Source organism: Pristiophorus japonicus, chromosome 1, assembly GCF_044704955.1.
Source record: "Pristiophorus japonicus isolate sPriJap1 chromosome 1, sPriJap1.hap1, whole genome shotgun sequence".
NCBI lineage: Eukaryota > Metazoa > Chordata > Chondrichthyes > Pristiophoridae > Pristiophorus > Pristiophorus japonicus.
Genome location: NC_091977.1, coordinates 221,096,834 through 221,112,036, shown reverse-complemented (window position 1 = coordinate 221,112,036; position 15,203 = coordinate 221,096,834). Strand labels below are relative to the sequence as shown.

Here is a 15,203-nt window from a genome sequence, read left to right as displayed (position 1 = left end):
GCAGATAGTCGTGATCCACCCTGTCGAACGCCTTCTCTTGGTCGAGGGATAGGAAGGCGACCGACAGACCAGCCTCCTGGGAGCAATGGATGAGGTCCCGGACCAGATGGATGTTATCGTGGATTGTCCGGCCCGGGACCGTGTAGGACTGTCCTTGTGCATGAATCCCAAAAAAAAGTTAGTTTGCAGGTGCAGCAGGTAATCAGGAAGGCGAATGGAATGTTGACCTTCAGTGCGAGAGGGATCGAGTACAAAAGCAGGGAGGTCCTGCTGCAACTGTACAGGATATTGGTGAAGGATATACTAGCTTTGGAGGGGGTACAGAGACGATTCACTAGGCTGATTCCGGAGATGAGGGGGTTACCTTATGATAATAGATTGAGTAGACTGGGTCTTTACTCGTTGGAGTTCAGAAGGATGAGGGGTGATCTTATTAGAAGCATTTAAAATAATGAAAGGGATAGACAAGATAGAGGCAGAGAGGATGTTTCCACTGGTCGGGGAGACTAGAACTAGGGGGCACAGCCTCAAAATATGGGGGAGCCAATTCAAAACCGAGTTGAGAAGTTTCTTCTCCCAGAGGGTTGTGAATCTGTGGAATTCTCTGCCCAAGGAAGCAGTTGAGGCTAGCTCATTGAATGTATTCAAATCACGGATAGATAGATTTTTAACCAATAAGGGAATTAAGGGTTATGGGGAGCGGGCGGGTAAGTGGAGCTGAGTCCATGGCCAGATCAGCCATGATCTTGTTGAATGGCGGAGCAGGCTCGAGGGGCTAGATTGCCTACTCCTGTTCCTAATTGTTATGTTCTTATGTTGCTAGAAAAGAATGGGCTTGCTTAAAGAATATTGGCATATGTGAACAGAGGAGCTGTTGAGATTTTAGTTAATATTTCCTAAAGGTCTATCATATTTAGTTGTCCAGCTCAACATTTTAAAGAAAAAAAAGATACAATTACTTACAATTGCAAATAGATTCAAAGGCCTAAAATATCTATTAAAGTAATATATGGAACACAAGGAACAGAGAATACAATACCAAAAATCAATATGATACTCCACGTATTACACAAACAAGCATAACCTGATAATGAGGGCTTTATCCCTCCTAAATCATGAGATGACTCAGATATTTAATTACTGATATACATTTTAATGTTTGTTTTTAATAAAGACTATTATGAATGCAGGAGTTGGTTTAATACTTTTTGTGAGTCACACGGCATGTTCTTCAAAAGTGAGTGGTAATCATCTTGAAAATCCTCTTGGTGGAGATGAAAAATGTAATTCTGCTGGCTGTATTTGCTCAAAATAGAACTTGTTAGGTCATGGACCAAGGTAAATGTTGAATCCTATGACTTGCTGTTGAGATGAAAATATGTTTATTTTTACAGTATCATTCATTACGATACAAGAGTCTGATTTTTGGGTTGAACCTGATGAATTCCAAAATTGGGCTTAAACATGCCAACATTAGTGTGTAACATAAAAGTAACAAACTGCAAATGCTGGAAATCTGAAATAAGAACTGAGAATGCAGGAAATACATAGCTGGTCTGTAAAGAGAAAAGATAGGTTATGATATTTTGGGTGTGATCCATCATCAAAACGGAAGACTGAAAGGTGAATAGCAGAAAGGAGTTAAAGTAGCAAAGGGTAGGATCGACCAAATTAGCAGCATCGAAGCAGAGCCCTCCTTTAGTCGGCTCTGTTGTATACAGATGACTGACTGAAATTTCATGGAGAAAACATTGAGGATGTAGGTAATCATGCATGCCAACTTCTTTTAGGATTATTCTTTGTAAAGGAAATTGTAAGTGTTTATTAGTTATCTAAAGTAATTATTTTCCTGCTAACATTGTTTTGAAGATCAATCAGAGGTTTTCTGATAATGTTCCGTTTTATTTTTGACCCCAAAACCTGTATTCACTCACTTGATTTCTTTATTTAACAAATTTGTTTTTGTGGGGGGGAACAAAATGCCTAACTATGTAATTAAAATAGTGTTTCTACTGAAATTCTGTCGAGCAAGCAAACACCAATTTAAAAAGTATTACATTTTCTTAATGTTCTCAAGTCAGTGCTAAAATTTCACAAGTTAATCGTAAAAACTAATGCTATTTCTTATCTTGTATACGTAGGACACTCTCCATTTAATTTGTCATCTACAAAAGGGATTTCCAAGATAATGGCAAGAAGCCCTATAGCTAAAAACCTAAAAACTGTGAGGGGAACTGTGTTGTAAAGTAGTTCTAGCCATAATGTTATTTAAATGGCACAGAGAACTAAAAATGGTTTGGGTGTTTATTAGAAGGATTCAGATGATGCAAGCCATGAGTTGAGTTTGAGCAGTTTATGAATGCCTTCCGAACACAAACCGTATTGCACCCATGAATGTGTTAACAGCCATTTCCTTTTAATAAGACACATACTAGAAATTCGCTGACTTTGCAACCTATTTTTTTGGTGATATTTCACCATATTTGGCAAAAAACCGGTCGGCGGGAATTTCGGTGATGTTTTGCAGCGGCGGTTTTCAATTACCGCTGGGGAGAGGAGCGCCGCCGTGCAAGACCCGAAATAGCATAGCGCTTTTGCCAAAAATTTGGCTCTCTGCACAGCCATATTTTGTGCGAAAAATATCGGCATGTAAAAAACTGCGTTGCCGCCCTTGGAGCGGCAGTAAGTATGAAGACCTGCAGAAAAGATAAGTTGAAGTTTATATTTTTTAATTCATTTTCAGCGATTCGATAGAAAAGTTTCTTGTGAATGTTTTGTGAATTTTTTTTGTTTTTCCAATTTTTTGGGGGGGGGTTTTCTCCCCTCTCAAGGCCCAACTTGCAGCGCTATCAGCCGCGGACTAAAGTTGGCGAGGATCATGGTTTGCGCCACGTATCCCCGTGCAATGCCAATTTTTACCGCCGCGCAAATTAAAGGTTGAATTTACGGCCTGATAGCGAAGCAAAAACTTTGGCGAAAAAATACTGTTTTCGCTGAAAACCGAATTTCTATTCCTCAATCTTGAATTTATTTTGGCATAATGAATTTACTGTTTGGTTTACTGTTGCATCATTTGTTTTGGTTCTCACTGTTGCCTGTCAAATGTTGACAATGGTAAACATTGCAAAACCTCAATATTAAAGACTACAAGTATTCAATTTTATTGTTATGTGGCAGATGTTGGTGGCGCTGGCACGACCGAAAAATTGGCATTGGGGACTAATTAACAGCACTAAACTTGCTGTGCCATGCCATCATGATGGCGTTCGTCCCGGCAGAAGGCTCCAATGTAGCGTGATTACAACAAGAGCAGCCTGTTCTGAAAACATGGCTGTCTTTTCAGAAAGCAATTTGGTCTCCTTAAGGGTCTTCTGAAATGAAAAACTAAAAATCATGTAAAAATCGGCAGTTTTTAAGCCCTTACAGCTCAACTGTTTTCTGAAAAAAATTATTAAAAAGTATTCTCAAATGGGAGCCTTCACCTCTTAAAGATGAATACCCTTCAACGCCTAAAAAGGAGGGAAAAATGCTTCAGTATTAAGAAATGGCTAAGCATGCCAGGGAAGGGGAATGCAGAGTCTTGGAAGCAGCACTCTAGCTTTGTGCAGGGGGTCAACACTGCAAGAGAGGTCCTCTACCCACAGAGACCAGAACGCCCTGGTGAAAGATGGATATGGGACTAGATCATCGAAGCCTTCACTGCCAGCAGTGTTGACCCCACGAACTGCCTCCAGTGCCCAAAGAAGCTTCATGATCACAGACCAGTGAATGCAGCTTCAAAAGCCATCTCCTACCAACTGCACCACTAGCCTCACGCATTTCTCAATACACAACGATGTTGTAGTCACAGGTACCGCATGCGGATGATTCTATCCCAGCCAGAAAGAGGCCTCCTCTTCTGCTTTGTCTTCTTCCCTCTGCGAGCAGATGCTGTAAATCTGAAATAAAAGCATAAGGTGGTGGAAATATTCAGCAGGTCAGGCAGCATCTCTCTGTTTCTCTCTCCACGGATGCTGTCTGACCTGCTGAGTGTTTCCAGCATTTTCTGTCTTCTCAGAAGCCTTCCTTTACCATCTGCGGCTTTGTAAGCGTCCAGCAGTACTCCCTGCACACTTCAAAAACTTTTAACATGTATTGCACCAAGGCACTACTTCAACAAAATTAAAAATAAATCCAATCCAAATGCTGAAATGCAAACTTACCTGAAAGATATGTGTGTCCATTTAAGAAGCGATGACAGCATTACTGTCAGTCTACTGAACGCTTGCTTTTCAGAGCGAGCTTAGGACGTAGCTGAACTCTGTGCTAAGGTCGAAGTTTGCAAACATGGCTTCAAGTTAGTGTTGCATGCCGACTGACCTCACAGCGCTCTTCATTTACATGTCCAGGGCAGGGCTGGTATTGGCAGCATTAAGGCCCTCACCAAAATGGCGGCTGCCGAGTCCGCGCCAGAGAAGGATGCTAGAGTGACAGCCACTTTTTTGCCATGATAGTGGCACAAATGGATGCTGGTAATTAGCCAAATTTCTAGGCCTTTGTGACTTAAGTTAGATGGTAATAAAGTTGACAATCATGTTGAGCCTGAAGATTTATACCATCATATAATGGATATTATAGTTTAACAGTGGATTTTTTTTTAGTAGCAGATTGCAGGAAAATCAACTATCTTTTACACACAGAAAATATAATATATGTTCTATATTGTCCAAGTACTGCTTGCTGATTCATACAATGAAGGTGCCCCCATCATTGGTGTGATTAGCTGTCCTGGGAAGGGTGACTGAAAAGCTGCTGTGGTATCGGAGAGCTGGACAGTGGGTGGGTACAACTCTGCCTCTATAAAAGTAAGTCATAGGGAAAAACTGATGTAGATATAAAATTGCTGTGCACTTGCATTATGTGGATAGAATTGCTGATAGTTGGCTTGGCCTTGGTAGATCACAAGTTTCTGTTATCCTCTGTATATTGTAGTTGTAACACAAAATATTTATTGGAAGGAAAGGTTCAGATATTTTAATTTGACATTTTTATTCTATTCATTTTTTTCTGTTTGTATTTTTGGACCACCATTCTAATGCACTGATATTTTTCTCACAGGAGAAACTGACCTTCCTTCATAGTTTGTACCAGCGCCTAGTAGCTGGCTGTGTAGTCATGAAGCAACCAGAGGGCATGCTGGGGAAATTCTCCTGGTCGGAACTTTGCTCCATTCTGCAAGAGAACATTGATGCCCTCACTTCAGATCTTAACCAGGCCAATGAAAAGGTAACTTTCTTGAGGTTGCAAGTCATTTAGCCAAATTCAATGACATTTGTCTGCATCACAGCATGATTTAAAAAAAAGCTTGACAGTCAACTTATTTCAAAAAGAAATTCCTATTTAATAATTCAGAAACATTAATTATAATTTGTCTCAGACACAGTTTGATGCCAATTTCTGAGGGCATGCAAATGCAATCGAAGTCTGAGTGAATTCTCCAAGCACCATTCGTCTCACAAACAAATCTGAATGTTGTTATATACTTTTTTTCCCGGATTTGTTGATTCCACTCGAGGATTAGCCAGAGGGACCTAATTAGAAGAAAATAAATTAATCTAAATTTTACCAAGAAGAAAATTCAAAGCATTAGTTCATTTTCAGCAATAAAACTAAATTTCATTCACAGCACAACATGACAATGTTCACCTGCAAAATAATTTACATCAAAACAAGTCCATGCTGTGTCCAATTTGAGAATACAAATCATAAGTAATATTTATATCTCCCTGCAATATATTTAATGCTTGCCTGGCAAATCTACAAGCTGCCATCATGTACAATCATGCCTGAAGAATAAGGTAAAGCTAGGGGGAGTAGGGGTCTGTGTGATCCAGAGCATCTGAATTGACAATTGGAGCTGGTGTTACAGATTAGGCTTGGAGGCTGATACAGAGCACAACGCACAGTCTGGGGAATGCTACTGCTTAGTTGCAAACATTAATGGGTTAGAAACATAGAAACATAGAAAATAGGTGCAGGAGCAGGTCATTCAGCCCTTCTAGCCTGCATCGCCATTCAATGAGTTCATGGCTGAACATGAAACTTCAGTACCCCCTTCTTGCTTTCTCGCCATACCCCTTGATCCCCCGAGTAGTAAGGACTTCATCTAACTCCCTTTTGAATATATTTAGTGAATTGGCCTCAACTACTTTCTGTGGTAGAGAATTCCACAGGTTCACCACTCTCTGGGTGAAGAAGTTTCTCCTCATCTCGGTCCTAAATGGCTTACCCCTTATCCTTAGACTGTGACCCCTGGTTCTGGACTTCCCCAACAGTGGGAACATTCTTCCTGCATCCAATCTGTCCAAACCCGTCAGAATTTTAAACGTTTCTATGAGGTCCCCTCTCACTCTTCTGAACTCCAGTGAATACAAGCCCAGTTGATCCAATCTTTCTTGATAGGTCAGTCCCACCATCCCGGGAATCAGTCTGGTAAATCTTCGCTGCACTCCTTCAATAGCAAGAACGTCCTTCCTCAAGTTAGGAGACCAAAACTGTACACAATACTCCAGTTGTGGCCTCACCAAGGCCCTATACAACTGTAGCAACACCTCCCTGCCCCTGTACTCAAATCCCCTCGCTATGAAGGCCAACATGCCATTTGCTTTCTTAACCGCCTGCTGTACCTGCATGCCAACCTTCAATGACTGATGTACCATGACACCCAGGTCTCGTTGCACCTTCCCTTTTCCTAATCTGTCACCATTCAGATAATAGTCTGTCTCTCTGTTTTTACCACCAAAGTGGATAACCTCACATTTATCCACATTATACTTCATCTGCCACGCATTTGCCCACTCACCTAACCTATCCAAGTCACTCTGCAGCCTCATAGCATCCTCCTCGCAGCTCACACTGCCACCCAACTTAGTGTCATCTGCAAATTTGGAGATACTACATTTAATCCCCTCGTCTAAATCATTAATGTACAATGTAAACAGCTGGGGCCCCAGCACAGAACCTTGCGGTACCTTGGGTTGAGATTACCTTGTCGATGGTACAAGGGATTGTTCTGTTGGCTTTTATTTCTGGGGTCTAAATTTGACAGCAACTCAGACAGAATGAAATGGTCTTTAGCTAGAAGGGTCCTATATGAAACGAGTTTGGGCAGTTTTAATTTTGCTTTCAGTGGATGTAGATCAACAGAAAAAAGTTATAGTAATTGGCCACAATCAATCATTAAGGATGTTTATTGGAGGAAATAGGACGACATACCAGTTCACCTAGAGTACTTCTCGGAATTAGAGGCATTAGAGGCGCATTGTAGAGGGGAATGTGCGCTACATTTGATCCATGCTGTACCTGATCTTGATGTGCTTGATGCCAAAAATAAATATTTGTGAACTTTGACTTCCTTCACAGATGTGTTGCAGCCTCCCCAAAATCTAAACATACCAATGTTGTAAAATACGAGAGTTCATTCTTGTTTCTTGGTAACCTCATTTCAAATTGCTGATGTATTAGCTATATTATTCCAGTAAAATTGAAATAAAAAGGGATTTGGAGGAAAACTCCACTGGTTGGAGTCATACCTAGCACAAAGAAAGGTGGGTGTGGTTGTTGGAGGCCAATCATCTCAGCCCTAATACATTGCTGCAGGATTTCCTCAAGGTAGTGTCCTAGGCCCAACCATCTTCAGCTGCTTCATCAATGACCTTCCCTCCATCATAAGGTCAGAAATGAGGATGTTGATGATGGCATAGTGTTCAGTTCCATCCGCAATTCCTCAGATAATGAAGCAGTCCGTGCCTGCATGCAGCAAGACCTGAACAACATTCGGGCTTGAGCTAATAAGTGGCAAGTAACATTTGCACTACGCATGTGCCAGGCAATGACTGTTTCAAACAAGGGAGAGTCTTTAACTACCTCCCTTTGACATTCAATGGCTTTACCATTGTCAAATCCCCCACCATCAACATCCTGGGGATCACCATTGACCAGAAATTAAACTGGACCAGCCACATAAATACTGTGGCTACAAGAGCAGGTCAGAGGCTGGGTATTCTGCGGCAAGTGACTCACCTGACTCCCCAAAGCCTTTGCACCACCTACAAGGCACAAGTCAGGAATATGATGGAATACCCTTCACTTGCCTGGATGAGTGCAGCTCCAATAACACTCAAGTAGTTTTAACCATCCAGGACAAAGCAGTCTACTTGATTGACACCCCATCCACCACCTTAAAGATCCACTCCCTCCACCACCAGCACAACGTGACTGCAGTGTGTACAAGATGCACTGCAGCAACTTGCAAAGGCTACTTCAACAGCACCTCCCAAACCTGCGACTTTTACCATCTAGAAGGACAAGGGCAGCAGGCGCATGAGAACACCACAACCTCCAAGTCACACAACAGCCTGACTTGGAAATATATCGCCATTCCTTCATCATCGCTGGGTCAAAATCCTGGAACTCCCTCCCTAACAGCACTGTGGGAGTACCTTCACCACATGGACTGCAGCGGTTCAAGAAGGTGGGTCACCACCAACTTCTCGAGGACAATTGGGGATGGGCAATAAAAGCTGGCCTTGCCAGTGACGCCCACATCCCATGAATGAGTAAATTTTTTTAAAAGTACATATGTAAAGACAGAGTTTGTGGTAGAGGGAATGGTTTTCTTCTGCTGGCTGCCTGCATTTTTAAAAATTTTTTTTATTGCTAATGACATAAGTGACCATTCAAGGAATTTGACCAAGAGACCAAGTCTTCGATGCATGGAATTTTATTTTATTGTTTTGCAAGGAAACGTCATATACGTGTTATGTTAATTTTTCAGAAACAGATGGCAGTCACATTTGGTTTACTTTGTCCAAAAACTACCAAGTAATTGACCCAATTAGTGTAATTATTGTTATAAAATCTAAACATGCGTGGAATATAAGTAGAGGTGAGTTCTTAAATGATGACCTAAAATTAATATCTGAAACATTTTTAATTAATAGCTGAAATTTGCTTTTTCCTAATCTATAGACTATGACATTTAGATATGGATCCGCTAACACAATAAAAACAGTACATCATAAATTGCCTTATGCAATTTTTTTTGTCACATTTCATCTGATGGGCTCAAATTTCATATTCCTAAAACAGTAACTATGAGCAGTCTTTAAAATCTTATCAATTTAAAAAAAATAACAAACTGAAGGGATCAAATCACTTTTTTTTCATCAGTCTTTTCGTCTACAACAGCGATTACACTAAGTGGAACTGCTACTTGATAGCAGTCAGCAATTTTAAACATTCTAACTGAGAAATGACAATCTATCAATCAAATCGTTTAAAATGATTTTTTAAAAACCTTTCATCCGCAATCTTTTGTTCTCAATTTTAACTATCCAGGCTCAAAAATAAGGCTTCTAGCGTAATAAAAATATATTTTAAACTTAGCTTTTGTGTCTTCGAGTATCTTCATTATTTTACTTAGAGATTCCAGCTTTTCTCAAAACACTAGGACGAGAGTTGATATTCTTCAGTGCTGACACTCTTGCCGACTGAAGGAATTGCATCTGTGCCTGAAGTTCTCTGTTTGCAACAGTCTGAGTGTATGCAGATTTTCCCGAGATGCATCAGTATGATTCTCTCAGTGCAAGCATCTCTTACCTCATGCTGTAACAGATTTTGAGTTGTTTTGTTTCCCAAATTATTTAAAAACAAGCAAGCGAGTGAATTTATGAATTGTTTTAATGTAAGAAGGCATGCCATTACTTGTGTAGCATAATATCAAAAGCCTTGCAGAAATCTAAATATATTACATCTATCGAATTTTCATTTTCAACAAGACCTGTTATTTCCCCAAGAACTCCAATAAATTTGTTATGCAAAAGCTCTTCCACAAGTCCATACTGACTCCCTCTCATGATGCCATACTTATCTAGGTGTTTCATTATTCCCTTTTACTAGATGTCATCCAATACTTATCCATAACAGATGTTGATCTTGCTGGCCTGTAGTTCATTAGGTTGCCCCATTTTAAAGATTGGAAATCCTTAGGTACTTTCCAATCTTTAGGCACTGCTGTTTCTAATGATTCCTTAGAGATAGGGAAAAACATGATCAATTTCGCTAGCCACTTCTTTAAATATCTTTGTATGACGTCCAGTTGGGCTTTAACTTCTTCATCTATGTGACCAGCTTGTTTGAATTTGCTGCTTCTTTCAGTACTTTCCCACTCCTCCAAAATTCAATTTCTGTGCAGAAGAGACTTCCCACGATCTCCTCTGAACAGTATATTTTCCATCATTTGTCACATTTTTTATTTGTGTAACCACAAAAGGTTTTGTTGGTGGGACTCTTGAATGAGATTTAAGTTTTAACTGTGTTAAGACTTCTTGGATCACACATACATTCGCATGTATATGCAATTTTTAGCACCCTTTCTGTATTATACTTCCCTTTACACTGTGATGTTGCTCTGCTTATGTGAACCTTTTCTTCTTCAATTTAGTTACATTCTTGCAGATCAAATTGGCTAATTAAATGCTTCCATTTAATTTATTCAAGCTCAGTGCAAATTTCTTTCATCTGACTGGCTGAATTTATTAATTGTGGTTCAAATTTATGAATTCAGAGAACAAAAATTTGCGTTTATATAGCACCTTTCACAAAATAAAACATTCCAAGTTTTTGAATCAGACCCATACAGACAATTCTTTTGAAGTGTAGTCTCTATTGTCATGTAAGGAAACACCCAATTTGTGTATTACAATATATATATCGGAGAGGGAAATTGCTATTTCAAGTTCAATGTTACTATTGTATTTTTAATTTTTATTAAGCCGATTAATACAGTTAACCACCAAATTAGAACTCAATTATTTCCCCTGATTGAGAAAGAAGCTCGGTGATGTTAATGAGTTAATATTAAAATATATATTTAGGCTAGTGGTTGTAACCTGCAGTGGCTGCTGAGCTCACTAGCAGGAGAACAGAATGCAGTGCAACATTCTGGGGTAGGGTCATGCATGCTTTTTCGGCCAGCATTAATTTTAGTGCTGCAATTGGCTAAAACTATCTGCTCGCAACCAAATTGATTTCTAATTTAAATTTTGCAACTGACAACTAGTCCCATGAGTATTGTAGTGCTTTCACAGTTGTGTTTGCATGGGTTTATGAACATAATGTCTTCACATTGATATTTGCTTTTGAAATTAATACATGTAGCAAGCTATCTAGTCAAAAGACTTAACTCTTCATTAGTTATTTAGTGAGAATTTTCTTGTATTTTTTCAAAGCAGTTAATGGTATTGTATTCAGGGTGTGTTTACTTGACTAAATGGGATGAAAGAAAAATTAATCAATAACTTTTTAAAGGTTTAAATGCACATAGCCATATCCCAGAAGTAGTGTGATGTGCTGTGTTACCTTTCTGCTGTTTAATGGTAATCTGTCAGGGTTACGTGAATTGCTACTATTCTGTAAATGACTAGATTCCTGGATGTAAGTGCATGGCACACAAAAGCTGACATTGATATACACTTCATATGAGAGAAAAAAGAAGCCCTCCATCATAATAAAAACAATTTACTCTACTACATGTCTGAACAGGCATTCACAAGATGTGACTTTCATTCTGTATTCTATAAACACACAATGTGTACTTTACAATTTGAACTCTAATATTCTGATGGGGTTTTTTTGTTCTGTATGTTAAGGAATATAAAATAATTAATGGCGATCCGGCTGACTACCTAAATAATGGACATCAGCAGAGCTGCAAGATTGAACTATTTTGAAACATATAAGATTCTGAGGAGGACTGACAGGGTAGATGCTGAAAGGTTGTTTCCCCTGGTTGGACTGTCCAATTTTAGTCCAGTTCCTAGTGAGCAAGAGTCCACAACATAACTTAGAGAGGCTATGTAAACTGCTGGTCACCCTGGCACAGTTTAAGGTGCTCTGCTGAGATCAAGGTTAAGTTGTATTTTTGAGGCAGCATTGAAAGATCTTTACTGCACATCCAATTTATGCATGACCTGACCAATATGTTTATAATGGGTAGCCAAAGTAGAAATATATTCTGTTTTCCCATCACATAATATTCAGCTGAAACAAATTCATTTATAACTATATTTAGCCTCTAATTTGAATACTTTTAAAAATGTTGTGCTAGAATGCTCAAGTTTGTTTTTAAAATATTCCTGATCTTGTTTTAAAATGCATTAATAAAAAGTCATGGTCTAAAATGAATAAAGATCATTGATGGCATCAGCCTTCTTCACTGCTCCACACGCCTGTTGATGCAGCCTTATCTTCCCTATGACCTGTAACCAATGTGTAGGGTTTAGCTTTGAGTAGTGTGGCTGGCATTAAACCACTTCATGGATCTTGGATACACAGAAGGACCATGATATAGCAATGGTCCATTATTTCAACAAGCAGGAAGGGACTCCAATCTCAATCCCTCGCTTTGACATCATCCATTATGTGTTTAGTGCGAACTGTTAGCCCAATACCAGAGGGCAAAGAATGGGATATTGAAAGCCCTCAGTGGGTCCTATGACATGAATGGGCTTTTCACTTAAGTGACTAAGGCCATATTTTATAAATTGGCTGCACAATTACAGTTATAATCTAATTAAACCATATTTATAATGTATACTTGAGCATGTATCCATTATATTCTGTATTCCATAACCCAGTCCCTATTCCAGACCATGGCCTGGCCCATATCAGCCTGACCTGACCTGAACTGTGCCAATCCCCTTCTGTTTTTATCTGTCACTGATAAGATGTAGGCAAAGCTCTCTGGTATCCTTGTTTATCTGCTTTGTCCCAACAATGTACCATAATTGCAATTACATTTGTATGGACTGTTTGTTTATTATTGTAATTTAGTGACTTGGTGCCGAAATCACATTCCATTAACTCACATTTTTAAGTTGTGTGCTGCAGCAGTTTTGTTAGCAGTTCATTAGTTGCAGAGTTGCTTTTTCGTTACAGGAGGAATTTCACCCCTGTTGTGGGTCACACTTGAATGAGTTTGCCATTAGTCTAGGTTCCAAAGGCATAAGTGGGCTGTGTGTTAATCCATTATTGTCCTTTTTTAAATTAAGTACACAACAGCAGTGTTCCCCTGCAAATGTATGGTGTCTTCACTTCCCCTTAAAGTTGTTTTAGCTGAAAAGTAAACACTAAACTGCGAGGAGAAAAGACTTCATAAGTTGTTTGTAAACTTGTCACTCATTGAATTAGTTGGTGTCTTCTATCAAGTATTCCACTGTTTTGCATTATATATCCTACAAGTTGTAAGCATTAGATTTGAAAATACTGTGCAGTAGAATATTGCAGTACACGCAAGGAATTACTATTTTATACTTGTAGCTTATTAATTCTTTAACCTATCAATCTTGACAATGTAAATGGAGTAAAGTATATTTTGGTTATTTGCCATTAGAAATCTCTGTTTAATTCAAAACCTATGCTAGAAATATCATTCCTAATGGTTAGCACATGTTCAGATATGGCAGTTTGGGGAATTAATAACTATACAAGAAATTATAGCCAGTCAACTGTGAAAATGTAATGTACACTTCCAAATAAAAGTTTATGGATCAGAATCATCATGTGATATTTATGCTCTGAACTGTACATATTTATATGAATGTTTCTAACCCAATCCTAATTCTGTTACTTGCAGGAGTCGTACTTGGAGCGCATCTGTCAGAATAAGGATGAAACTATACACCAGCTGCAGCAAAGCCAAGAAGCCACCTTCAATAAACTAGCTGAACAGATGAAGGAACGAGAGGCTAGCTGGCAAAAGCAGAAAAATGAGTTGGAGGAACATTATTCTGGACTCCTTGGGGAGGTTCATTCAAGGGCACAGGTACTACCAATGTAACTGAATTGACAATGACTGTGGGGATGAATAACAGCTGCCTAAATCATCCTCAATTTGTTTCTGACCAGTATGCCCACATGTTTACATACAAGGTCAAAATTAACTGAAAACTCCACACATATCCAATTTGTCCTCAAATCATATTGTTACTTTATATAAAACGTAGAAGTTCCTTCCTTTCCCTCCCTCCAGTGTTTATTATTACTACAAGAAGCACGTCACTCTATCAGAAAATGAATCTGGTACAGATAGGAATCACTGTAAAGAAAGATCCAGCAGAAGGTAGGAACTGAGCAACTTTCTACGTTGACTCATTAAATTGGGGGTGGGGGGAGGGGGTGGCGAGCAGTAATCTGGGTTCATAAGGGCTCATACAGTTTCTTCCAGCTCCAATCACAAAATGGATCAGCATTCTCAGCAATGGTAATTACTACACTAGTAAATCAGAGGTCTGTACTGCAAAACAGAGAGCAGAATTTGAATTTGGTTTGAAAACACTTTTTAAAAATAAATAATAATCTGGAAATAAAAAGCTTGCATTAGTAAAAGTGACCTTGAAGCTGTCGAATTGTCATAAAAACCCACCTGGTTCACTAGCGTCCTTCAGGAAAGGAAATATTCTGTCCTTACCCGGTCTGGCCTACATGGGACCACTCCCACACCAATGTTGATTCTTAACTTTCAGGATGTTAACAAGAAGGTCCATCACTACCTTCTCTGGGCAACTTGGGATGGGCAATGAATGCCAGCGACACCCACAACCTAAGAATGATTATTTTTTTAAATTAGGACTTTGAGGGCATATAACACCGGAATGAAAATGGCAAAGGCATCAAAATTATTAGCTGACGTACAGGCGATTAAACCACCACTTGGCACAGTAATTAGCACTTCACAGGATTCTACAAGGAGCTTGGCACTGATCAGTATTCCACTCTTAATTGACAGTCACACTGTTGAATAGCATAAAGAACTAGCTTCAAATGAGAAATGCCTTCACCCACACAGTCATGCCAATCCAAAAATAAGTCATCAATCAAGGAAACCAATGTCAGATTCTCTGAGGAATTCTTTTGGTTATGTCCTCCAACCGAACAATCCTCTTGCAGCATATGACAACAGTAATGGCCCCTGGTACGCAACGGCCGACACAAAGTACCTATGCCAATAGATATACTGGCACTAGGGGATCCCAATTTTATACTGTCACTACCGAACTGTGCTGGGCAATTTGCCTGAAACTAGTAGTTTACCCAGAAATACAGGATCCTGAATTGGAGGATGAGGACAAGAAACAGTGGTGAAAAGGAGAGCAATGTGCTGT

At 39.3% G+C, this 15,203-nt stretch overlaps 1 protein-coding gene across 7 annotated transcripts in view; it reads left to right on the top strand.

Moving 5' to 3' along the window:
- Positions 1-15,203, top strand: part of LOC139268435 (coiled-coil domain-containing protein 171-like) — a 413,113-nt gene that overhangs the window by 178,064 nt on the left and 219,846 nt on the right. For all 7 annotated transcript variants that reach the window (XM_070886604.1, XM_070886612.1, XM_070886596.1 and 4 more), the window contains exons 14-15: positions 5,098-5,265; positions 13,676-13,864. In XM_070886604.1, the coding sequence (XP_070742705.1) occupies positions 5,098-5,265; positions 13,676-13,864 (357 nt within the window). The remainder of the gene's footprint in view (positions 1-5,097; positions 5,266-13,675; positions 13,865-15,203) is intronic.